At 42.2% G+C, this 12231-nt stretch overlaps 1 protein-coding gene across 4 annotated transcripts in view; it reads left to right on the top strand.

The window, feature by feature from the left end:
- Nucleotides 1–1700: 1700 nt before the first annotated feature.
- MGAT4A (alpha-1,3-mannosyl-glycoprotein 4-beta-N-acetylglucosaminyltransferase A) overlaps nucleotides 1701–12231 on the top strand; it is a 74346-nt gene continuing 63815 nt past the window's right edge. For 2 of the 4 annotated variants that reach the window (XR_008554413.1, XM_037527915.2), the window contains exons 1-3: nucleotides 1701–1735; nucleotides 2710–2777; nucleotides 5459–5800. Coding sequence is in view for 3 of the 4 variants with exons in the window: in XM_037527915.2 (XP_037383812.1) it covers nucleotides 5707–5800 (94 nt within the window). In the remaining variant the exon portion in view is untranslated. Of the gene's footprint in view, nucleotides 1736–2709; nucleotides 2778–3260; nucleotides 3306–5458; nucleotides 5801–12231 lie in introns of all 4 variants that reach the window. The other 2 variants (XM_037527916.2, XM_037527917.2) reach the window with 2 other exon arrangements.

Here is a 12231-nt window from a genome sequence, read left to right as displayed (position 1 = left end):
AAAAATTTAAGACTCTGATTAACCTACACTAGTACTAAATTCCTTTCATAGTGTGCTCCCAGAAAACGAAGACACCAAACATCATGATTACCAATCCGGTGACTACTTATGTTGGAAAAATCACCAGGTCTAGGACTCCTTCTAAGCGCCTTGGAAGTGACCATGCCAAATACTCCTAAACAATCTATATTGCTGCTAAACTTAGAGTAACGGACTCATGGATTAATGCTTCTCCTTGCAAAAGGGCCCCTGACTCTGAGTGGACTCTCCAGCCTACAGTACATCTTCAACTGAAATTTACCTGCAATCCAGAACACCTCCAGGATTAGACCAGAGGACTTTTGGGACAACAGCTCTCTGTTCCAGGACACCGGACCAGGTTGTTCACCCTAAACCCCACTTGTCTGCCCATCTTGTTTGCTTTCTTAGAAAGGGTTATAACTGCCAAGTCAAAAGTTAAGACCTAAAAGCCTGACTCTCCTCTCTCTCCCGCCCACTAGTATTCAATTTAACCCTTTCCTTCTCTCCCCCAATGCCTGAGATCCCTGCCATCTTCAGCACTGAAATTGTACTCATCCTGGCTCGACAAACTTTCCACCAATCAGAATGGCACTGACTGAAAACCTGATTTACAAAAAGCAGGCCCAGCCCCGCCTCCTCTGCCGGTACCCGCGCGCGCTCCCCGGGCGCTCCTGGGGCACGCGGACTGCAGTCTGTGCCACCCTGGACTGCAGTCCTCAGTCCAGGAATAAAAGTGAGCTGTAGCACTTTGTGACATCACCAGGCTTCAGACCTCAGCATTACTGTGGTCACACTGAGGGGAGTCATCGTACAAATGGATACCGAAAAAGGTTGCAGAACACTCAAGCTTTCGATGGAGATGGTTATCTACTTGGCACCGAAGCGAATCCATGACTTATGATAGAGGGACTAATACGATTTGTGGGCAAATCAAAGGCTTTCGAATGTCAATCATCTATATTTAAAATCCCGGTTTTCTTTCTTTCTAGTCGCTTAAACTGATCACTGAATCCTGGTCCCCTCATCAGTAAATTAGGGATAAGGATGCCTGTTCCCTGGGGAGGTCGCAGGGCCCGGGGCAGACGTCGGGGTGTCTGGTGTCCGGGGCTGGGGCAGGGAGCCAACACCGGGGACCTGTCACCGGGCACCATGTCCAGGCGCCGCGGCCGGGGAGCGGGCCCCGTTGGTGGGGGAAGGGGCCGCGGCGGGGCCGACTCGGGTATTCGGGGCGCCCGTCCAGGCGGAGGCCGAGGGCCCCCCGGGGTCTTTTGTTGGCAGCCTGAGCTGCCTGTGCACACGCCAGGGAGGATTAAAGCCAGATGTGGCGGCGGGGAGACGCCGAGCCCTCCGAGGCGGGGACCCGAGGGCAGGACGCCGCGGCAGACCCCGCCGCGGCCTGAGCGGAGCGGGGGCGGACGGGGAGATCTCACGAGAACCGTAGGGCTGCGAGATGGAGCCCCTAAATAACAGCCGGGCGGGCCCCTGCCGCGCGCGGCTCGGCCGCGTGGGGGCGCTCGCGGCCGGGCGCGCCGCCGGCGGCCAATGGCTGGCGGGGCTGCGGGCGCGGCCCCGGGGGCGGGGCGGCCGGCGCTCCAGCGGCGGGGGCGGAGTCGCGGCGGGGAGGCGGGGCGCGGGGCAGCGGCGGCGGCAGCGGCAGCGGCGGCCTCGGCAGCCTCGGCGGCAGCCGCGACAGAGCTGGCGGCGCCGGCGGCGGGTGAGGGGCGCCCGGCGGGGCGCGCGGCGCCCGAGGCGGGGCGCGCGGGCGGCGGCGGCGCGGGGGCGCGGGCTGGCGGGCGGCGCTGCGGGCCGCGGGGCGCCGGGCGCCGGGGCGCGGGATCCACCTGCTGGTAACGGAGCCGCCCGTGCCGCGGCCCGGCCGGGCGCTCGCGCGCCCCTGGCTGTTGCGGGGCGGGCTGGGCCTCGGGGCGGGGCGCGGGCCCCCGACGCCCGGCGAGCCGCCACCCCGCTCCGTCGCTGCCCGCCGCAGCCTCCGCGCCCCGCAGCCCCCCGCGCTGCGCGCTCTCCCGGCGGCGGCCCGGGCGCCCGTGCGCCCCCCTCGCCCGGCGCGGCGGGGCTTGTCGACTTTGGGGCAAAGTGGAGGAAAGTGTGGGTTTGCGGGGGTCTGACTGGGAGGGGGGCTGCCCGCGGGACGCGCCGCCGGGGCAGGTAGGGCGGGGGCCGGGCGGCCCGGGCCGCGGGCGGGGGGCGTCCCCCGCCCAGGTGGGGGAGGCGGGCAGCCCGCTGCCCTCGGGGCGAATTTCCCGAAGTGCGGACGGCGTGGAAAAGCCCGTCCATCCCCCCGGGCCTCAGGGGCCCCCCTGAGAAAGGAAGCTGCAGGTGGGACCGTTGAGGTTGGGTCCAGGTGATTCCATCAAGTGCACAGGTGACACCTGGAAGGCGTGTTTTAGGAGCTGGCGGTCATGCCACTCCCGCGCCTGCTTTGGTGATGCCGGCGTCCGCTTCTCCCGAGCCTGTTCTTTGCTTCCAAACCGAATTGCGAAATAGCAGCAGGCAGGATGTGTGTTTTTACTGCTTTTCCATACCTTGTGCTGTTGTGCTTTTGTTGTCGGACAAGTTGTTTGGTGTAAGACGGTGACAGTGTCGTTGCCACCTGAGGTTAGAATCAAATAGATGTTTTGCGGTTTGTTTCTTTTTCTGCATGTTTAAAGAATATATTTCTATTAACAGGTTATCTTGGCACAGGTTACTGTAGCCCACGTGTGTGAATTCTGAAGCGCGCTGGACGACAGAATTACGTAAGCTCTATCTCGATAACATTGAGCCTTTTGTAAATGTAAAAGAAATTTTAAAATGCCTTGTATAAAGTCACATAGTTTAAGGGATGGATTTCATGATTGTGCCCTTGATTCTTGAGGCACTTCTGTCCTGTTGTGGGATGGTAATTGTGGACTATGCCAAATATTTAGCAAAGTGTTCTCAGCCATGAGAGGTGTTGAGTATTTCAGAGAACACATTAAAATAAAGGTTTTGTATCTGATATTAAAGAATAGGATTGGCAGCCCTTAAAGGACTATTAATAAAACATTTTTCAGTTGAGTTGAAAGTTCCATTTCACTTGGGCAGTGTGGAGAAGATGACTAGTAATTTTAACAACTAACTTTTTTGTTGTTAACAGATTCAAATGTGTTAAGTGATAGTGTTGGAGATTATTAAGCTGTTAAGATTATTGCAAATGTGGGTACTGATAAAAATATGGGTCACTTTGTCTCTTGCTTTAGGTAGCCAATCACAAGGGCTATGAACTGCCTGTCCTGGTTTGAGCTGTGAGCATTACTTTTGTTCTTTTCTGGCGTTTTCACTTGTGTAGTTAAACTTCATTAGTTTGGAAGTCCGAATTAAAAATGTATGACCTTATTCTTACTGAGTATAACACTCATGTTTTTCTTAGAATATTTCAGATCTTCTTACTAGAATTTTTTATATCCAACCAGACCTTAATAAGTTCCTGAATGGAGTATTTAATATTCCTTGTGTTTTTCATGCATTATCAACAGTGCATCTCTAGCTTAATTTCATTTTAGAGTTCATTCATTTTAACTTATCTCAGTCCATTTATAGTGAATCTTATATATGCTTTATTTGTATTTAATAAAACTACTTAAAAGTATCCTTTATTCTCACTTTACCCCCCCATTATTAATTGCATGCTTATTCTAATAATCTTTATACTTTTAGGTCTTATACTAGTACAAATCCTTTCTGAAGTAGGAGAGGACTAAGTATATAGCAATAAAAAGATACAAGCATTTTTATATAATGCCACGCCAGGATTAAATTCCAAGTTATATAATTCACTTTAGAGTTTTGTTTAAATTTTGAAAATGCCTTTGACTTTACAACTTATTCCACAATAGATCTATGTTTATTAAGAATATACTTTTTTTTCAATTCACACTTAAGCTGTTGGGTAAAATTAAATCCTAGGAAGGTTCTCCAGCATAACTTGAGGCTTGGTGTATCCCTAGCATTTCTCTTCATACTGCGGGGGGCCTAGTTGGAGAGCCAAAAATTGGTAGATAGAGCTTACACCTTGACGTCATGCTAATTAGGGTTCTCTCTCCGTACTGATTTCCTTGTGTGTAAAAAGGGTTAATAATGCCTGCTTTGTAGGATTTTATGAAGATTTAAAACATTGTGGACCCACCGTATAAGAAACATTCAATGCATCAAAATATGTGTTGTTATTCATAATATTATGCCCTACTGCTCATTCTTCACTAGTGGATATTTCTAGTAATGTTCAGTTCTTTGCAGTAAAGTAGCTCAGATGGTAGTTCTGAATTGCCTACAAATGGCCCCTTTAATCAGCAATACTCTTTTATTCAGGGAATTGCCCCCAGGCTTGTTAGGCATTTTTGGAGGTGCATTAACTTATCTCAGTAGAATGTCATTTAGTATATTGCCAAGTGCATCTTGTGATCCCCTTGAGGCCACCAGAAATCAATCACATCTCGAGTGCCTGGCTTGACCCCAGGTAATGAAACCAGTTGTGCATCTAGTGGATTGAACAAGTGTCCGAGGGCAGACCTTTTGTTTGGTTTAATTTTTTAATACAGTTAACATTTATTGAGAACCTATTATGTGCTAGGCAATTCTGCTTAAGTACTGCCAACGACAGACTTCATTTTATTACATTTTCTCAATAGCTTTGTTAGATGGGTGGTGAAGGCCTGGATTTCCTGAGTTGAAGTGATGCTAAGTGATGGGTCCTCGCTCATACAGTGTGCTGGTTGGATTACTTCTTTTCTAAATGCCAGATGCTTCCCAGTTTACCCACTGGGGATAGGTTAATCACTATAGAAACTACATTTACTTTATGATGGTTATAAGTAGCGATAATTATAAATATTCTAGTTTTGTGATAACACGTGAAAGAGGAACCAGGACAGATAGTTTCCTCATTTTATGGGTGAAACTGCAAGACCAGTGACAAACCTAGAGTCCTTTAATAATTGAGCCATATCTCTAGGAGCCTGGTCTTCTGACCCTTATATATTGCTAGTATGTCAGTTTTCTTGAAAACATTTTTTACATGTTCTTATTGCACAATAGAAAAACTGGAGAGAGTGAAGAGTATGTTACTCTCAGGAATAATTGTGTGATTATTAGCATTTTCAATGTGCAATCTGGCTTACTATTTATTTAATGAACCCCATAGGTTCCCCCTTTAAGTGAGTAACCAGAACTTTCTTTTCACGGACAAAAGAAAACCAAGGAAGAGGGAATATAGTTACAAACATTTTTCCCAGAGGAAAAATGCAGAGGATCCTTATAACATGTTAAATGACTTGTTTAGATGTCAGGAACCTACACATACACTTTAACCCTGCCAAATTCTGCTAATATTGGTGATTAGTAATCAAGAAGCCAATTGTTTGCATTACTGAACAGGTTTTCCTCTTTTCCCACTGATTAGGAGGAAAGGGCCCTGAGCCATTCTCAACCTATGAAGACTGTGGAGACAGCCCTGCTGTGAAGAGAACCCTGAGTAACAATTGTGAATAGTCTTGCAGCTTTGCTTGTTTTGCAGAGCATCTGAAATGAGCCTCTCTTGATGATTTTATTGGCCCCAAGCCAGGAGTACTGTATTCATTTGACTTCAGGATAAGAAGAAAGTCTCGGTTATCATCATAAACATATGAACCAGTGTGATGCTGAAATGAGATGAGGCTCCGAAATGGAACTGTGGCCACTGTTTTAGTATTTATCACGTCGTTCCTTACTTTGTCTTGGTATACTACATGGCAAAATGGGAAAGGTAAGGAAAATACCTCCAAAAGTGTTGTGCATGCTGCATGCTCTCTGCTAGTGGCCCAGCAGTTTCTTTTCAACATAAAAATGAAACTGTTTTCTTGGACGGGATTTTTAATTTGAATGAGGGTTTTTTTGTTTTCAACTTCTTGTAATTGTACTTGGAGAAACAGATACAGATCAGTGGTTTATATAATACACGATAGCCAAGTTGAATAATAAAAACTTTGTTTTGATGTTTTATTTTTATTAAATACTGCAAGTGTTTAATAAACTTCATAGTACTGGATGTTACATAAAATGTTTAAAAGGGTGCAGTTGGCACCTTCATGAAATTTAGATGCTGACTGTCCAAATGATTGAGTGCTGTGAAGTTAAGGATTTAAACTGGTTGTGTTGACAGGTTGCTTTAGGCAAAAGTATAAAGTGGTTAAGTAGAAATTCTGATTAGGAAAAAATTTTCTAAATGTGTGTAGACTGTAAAAACTTTTTAAGGAAGGTTATCTGCTCATCGATTGGAACTACATGCAGGGATAGTGCATAGCTTTGCTTTTTTTTTAGAAAGAAGATACTTGGAGTAAATTCCTACCCATGCTTCTTACCTGACTCTTGTCCTTCCATTAAAGAATGTTGTTAGCAAGAAGGATGAAGATGTTGAGATGAGTACATATTTGGTTTGTTAGGGTCAAGTTAGAGTAGTAATCTTCGATATTTTATTGACTTGTAATGATAAATGAAAAGACGGATGCATAATTTAATTCTTCTGCGTGTCTAGATGTGGCTGTGTTCCTGGGAGTCTCTATATAATGAGCTGATATGAATGAAAAATACATGTTCTGTCCTTTGAACAATTATAGTATTTCTTTGCTTCTTTTTTTTCCTGAGTTCAGCTCTAATTTGGGAGGAAAAATGAGTGCAAAATTTTGTGGCCAAATATACATTTTAGATTTGAGTTTTTTAATTGTATCAACAGGAGAAGACTTAGGAAGAGCTTTGACTAGTTAATCAGATACTGAGTGTTTGACATAAACAAAACAGACTATTGGCCTTAAAAGTCTACTTGTGAAATAAGAAAATTGACCATAAGAAGAGTATATGGGTTTTTTTCTTATCAGGAACTTTATGTATTCAGAGAGTTGTAGTAATGGAGAAACGTGACCCTTCTCACTGTCTTATTTAAGGGATTAGAATAAGGGATGAGCAGTTTTGGAATCTCTGTTCTATTGATTTTGTTTTTTTGTGTAAAGGCATTATAAGTAATTTTTTTTGTATTAAGCAGTTGTTAGAATCAAAACTAATTAAGAAAATACACATTCACCATGTGCTAGTAGGTTCCCATACCAAGTCTGTTCTCTTTGATTATAACATAGACTCTTGAGCTCTGATTTTTTGCCTAGTGTTTTACCCAGACTCAGGTATCAACAGAGGTCTGTTATGGTTATGTAAAATCCTGTGTTTTAATGCTATCATTTATGTAACTGCTGAGCATTTGGATTTTTTTCTAGATCTCTTTAGCAGTTAAAGGAGGAGCCTGGATTTTTAGAGCAGGATTGATTTCAGATACCTAATTCTAGTATAGCCATAAGCCACATGCTCTGATATTTACTTTGAAAAAATGGTTTCCATGTTATTGATGTTACTATTAATTTTTGTCCTTTCATTGGTCCTTTTTGTGTACCTGCCCTGTGCCTAGCACTGTATTATATGCTGTGTATATGCCTAGCACTGTATTATATGCTGTGAAAATGAAAAGGAATAGGACATTCTCACACCTTGGAGAAGTTCTGGTACCAGAAGGGGAAGATGCATGTAAACAAATCTGATAGATTTAGATAGAAATCATAATGGAGTGCTGGGCATGTTCTGTTAGAAGCATGTTACATGTTATTTAATCATAACAACCCCGGGAGGAATTATTCCCCCCTTTCTATAAATGAGGAAACCAACAGAGTGGTTAAGAAACTGCCAAGTGAAGTTTGAATTCAGGCAGACTGATTCCATGCATGATGCTCTTAGTTACTGGTCTACTCAAAAGAGCAGAGACAGAGATTACAAATTGCTGAGACACTTCACAGAGAAAGAATAAATGTAAAGGTGATGCCAGGAAGAGTAGGGATAGGGGGCAAGTCAGGTGGAGGGAACTTCATGTGCAGCCATGAAGTTCTGAATGGATGTGGAATACTTGTGCTTTGGAATTGTGAGAAACTCACTGTGATCAGCACATGGGATTCCTAGACATTTTCAAGGTTTAGCTGGTCTATCTTTTGTCATGTGGTCTTCACTTACCACTTAGAAGAATACATAAGCTGGTCTCTGGCATTGGTATAAGTTGAAGGGGGGAATATCAAAAATTCTGCCAAGGAAGCTGGAGGGAAGGGACCAGTTTTAGCAGAGTATACAGGATTCTCACATTAAAAATAAAAAGACATCCCAAGTAGGATGGGAACATTGTAAGCAGGGGTTTTCTTACTTGCTGCTGGGAGTAGGGCTCCAGTGAACCTCCCAGTTTGGTTAGACACAACCCAGAAGGTGGGCCAGACCAAACAAGCATTCCTAGATCCCCTGCCCATGGGACATACACTGTCCATGTATGTTTCTGTGTGTGGACATGTTTTCATTTGGGTATTTATCAGGGATTAGAATCCCTGGGTCATACGGTGACTCTGTTTAGTCATTTGAGTTGCTGCCAGACCATTTATCCAAAGCAGCTGGACTTCTTTCTACAGACCTTCCCTCCATCGAGGTATGAGTGTTCTGATTTCTGCACATTCTTGACAACATGTGTTGTCTGACTCTTTGATTCTACTCATCCTTGTGGTTGCAACGTAGTATTTCATTGTGGTTTTGATTTGCATATCTCTGATGACTAATGATGTCTAGCATCTTTTTGTGTACTTTATAGCCACCTGTGTTACCTTCTCTGGAAAAAAAAAAAATCTCCAGATCCTTCTCCTATTTTTAAAATGGGTTATCTTTTTTTAAGTTGTAAAAGTTCTTCATATGTTCTAGATGCAAATTCCTTATTGAATATAATTTGCATTTTTTCTACCATACTATGAGTTTTTTTTAAAAGATTTATTTATGCATAGAAGAACTGGGGCACAGGCCAGAGATGTGGGGGGTGAAAGGGCCTGCCAGAGACAGAGTGGGAAACAGAACAGGCAGACTGACTGAAATACACTGCTGAGGGGAGCAGCGGGTGAGACAGAAGAGGTCTGCTGTGCCATGTGGGTTGCTCCCTGGCCGACCGGGGATCGAACTTGTGCTGCAGAGGCTGCGGATTGCTTCATAGTGTGGGGCTTAACTCCTTGCGCCAACAGGGAGGCCCCTATACCACTTTATAGGTTTAAAAAAAATTTTTTTTACATTCTTGTTGGTGTGCTATGACACACAAGTTTTTAATTTTGGTGAAGTCTGGTCTATTTTATTGTTTGTGACTTGTGCTTTTGGTATCACATCAAAGAATCCAAATCCAAGATCACAAAGATTCTCCAATGTTTTCTTCAAAGAGTTTTACAGTTTTGCTCTTACGTTTAGTTCTTTGATTTTATGTTAATTTTTGTGTGTGGTGTGAGGTAGAGGTCCACCTTTAGTCTTTTGCAATCAGCTGTCCAGTTGTCCTAGCATCATTTGCTTAAAAGACTATTGAATGGTCTTCTCACTCTTGTTGAAAATTAATTGATCAAAGACAGATTCAGTTCTTTCTGAATCTCAGCTCTATGTCATTGATCTTCCTTGTGCTATTACCACACTGTTTTTGATGCTTTGTAGAAAGTTTTGAAATTGGGAAGTCTAAATTCTGCTACTTTATTTTTAGGATTATTTTGTTTTGGGACTTTGCAATATTGTTTTGGGACTTTGCAATTCATGTGAATTTTAGAATTGTCAATTTACATAAAGAAGTTAGCTGGGATTTCAATAGGGTTTTCACTGAACCTATGATGGTACTGGGTACTATTGCCGTCTTAACAATGTTAGGTCTTATTCATGAACATGGGAAATTTTTCCATTTATGTAGATTTTTCATTTGTTTCAACAATTTTTGTATGTTTTCATAGCACAAGTTTTATGCTGCTTTTGTTAAATGTATGCCTAAGTATTTTATTCTTTTTGATGTTGTTTTGAATCGAACTGTTTTCTTAATCTCATTTGTCAATTGCTTATTGCAACTACAATTGGCTTTTGTACCTTGCTCATTGCTGAACTTATTAGTTATAATAGATTCTTATTGAAGTCATTAGGATATTATATTTATAAGATAATGCCAAAACAAAAAGACCATACCATTTATGTATAGAAGTAATCTTTCCTTTCCAATTTGAATGCCTTTTATTTGTTTAATTTCGCTGGCTAGAATCAACTTCCATTATAGTGTTGAAGATGTGGTGAGAGCAGACATCCTTCCTGGTTTTGTGGAGAAAACAGCCAGTCTTTCACAATTAAGTATGACATTAACTGTGGTTTTTAAGTAGATATCTTTTTGGATAAGGAAGTTTCCTTCTTTTCCTGCTTGCTAAGTGTTTTTTATCATGAATGAGCATTAGATTTTTGTCGACACTTTTCTTGTGTTAAGATAATGGAATTTTTGTTTTGTGTTTCATTGATTATAACTTTGATTGTTGTTTAGAAATTCAGCCAACCTTGCATCCTTAGGATAAATAACACTTGGTGTTCTCTTATGTACTGGATTGTATACTCTTGTATTGCTGGATTTGGTTTGCTAGTATTTGTTGGAGTTTTTGTGTTCAAATTTTGCAGAAGGGATTTATATCAATACTTTTCTTATAATATATTTTTCTAGTTTTGATATCAGGGTAATACTAGCCTCATAGAATGATTTGAAACATGTTCTCTCTCTTTTGGGGGAAGAATCCATGGAGAATTTGTATTAATTGTTTGAATGGTTGGTAGAATCAGGAGTGAAGTCACCTGGGTCTAAGTTTTCCTTGTGGGTAGTTTTTTGATGACTGAGTCACTGTCTTGTTATAGGTGCTTTACCTGTTTCATAGTCTCCAGTTTCTGTATTTCGTGTTCTAGGAATTTGTACAGGTGATCTAATTTGTTGGTGTACAATTGTTCATAGTATTTCTTTATAACCATTTCTATTTTTGTAAGATTAGTAGTAATGGCTCCTCTTTCATTTTTTAGTCTTATAATTTGAGTTGTCTTTTTCCTGGTCATAGTAGCTGAAAGTGGGGCAGTTTTGTTGATCTTTAAAGTATTGGGTTTTGGTTTCTTGATTTTTTTTTTCTCTTTTCTCTCTTTCATTACTTTCTGCTCTAATCTTAATTATTTCTTCTGCTTTTTTAGGCTTAGTTTGCTCTTCTTTTTCTAGTGTTAAGATGGAAGGTAAGTTTTTGATTTCAGATCTTCTTTCTTAATGCAAGCATTTGCTGCTATAAATTTTCATATAAGCTCTGCTTTATTGTACCTCACAAGTTTTGATAAGTTTTTTTTTTTTTAATTTCAGGTTTGTTTTTTTTTTTTTTTTTCTGATTTCTTTTTAAAAGTTGCCCTTTACCAGTTGGTTATTTAGGACAGTATTGTTTTATTTCTACATACATGTGAGTTTCTCAGATTCGTTCCTGTTAATTCCTAACTCCATTTATGGTAAAAAAGATTTATTTATTTATGCATACAAGAACTGGGGTGTAGGCCAGGGGTGCAGGGGGTGGGATGGAGGCTGTGAGAGGATTCACCAGAGACAGAGTAGGGCGCAGAGCAGGCGGATCTACTGAAATCCACTGCTGAGGGGAGCAGCTGATGAGACAGGAGAGGTCTGCTGCACCATATGGGTCACCTCCCTGGCTGGGGATTAAACTAGTGCTGCAGTGGCTGGGGATAGCTTCATAGTGCTGATATTTAATCCCTGGGCCATCAGGGAGGTCCCCTATAAGATATACTTTGTATCATTTAAATCCTTTTGAATTTATTTAGATTTGTTTTGTTACCTAGCTTGTGGCATAGCTTGTAGAATGTTCTTTGTAAACTTGAGAAGAATATGTGCTGTTGTTGGGTGGAGTGATCTATGGATTTCTGTCAGGTCCAGCTGGTTTACAGTGCTATTAAAGGCTTTTTCTTGTCAGTCTTCTGTCCAGTTAACTCCCTACACTGTAGAACTATTGTAGAACTGTATTGCTGCCTTCATTTCTGTCATTTTTTTCTTCATATATTTTAGTGTTCTGTCGTTAGTTATATATGTGTTTATAATTATTAAATCTTCTTTATCTCTAGTAACTTCCTGGAGGTTCTTTTGAAGAAATTGTTTATGGGTTCAGTATTTGATATTTGTTCTGACCCCCAGGAGGGTCCTCCTAGCTGTCACTACCCAGTTCTCTCTTGCAAACTTCCCTACAGTTTAGGCTGTATCTTTATTAAAACCACATTGTCTCAGTTCCCTTCACTGAATTTGACAGGGCTCTTAGCTTAAATCTTCCA

The sequence above is a fragment of the Talpa occidentalis genome, unplaced genomic scaffold (assembly GCF_014898055.3).
Source record: "Talpa occidentalis isolate TD23 unplaced genomic scaffold, MPIMG_talOcc4v2.1 talOcc4.5, whole genome shotgun sequence".
Taxonomy (NCBI): domain Eukaryota; kingdom Metazoa; phylum Chordata; class Mammalia; order Eulipotyphla; family Talpidae; genus Talpa; species Talpa occidentalis.
This window is presented reverse-complemented; position numbering and strand designations above follow the sequence as displayed.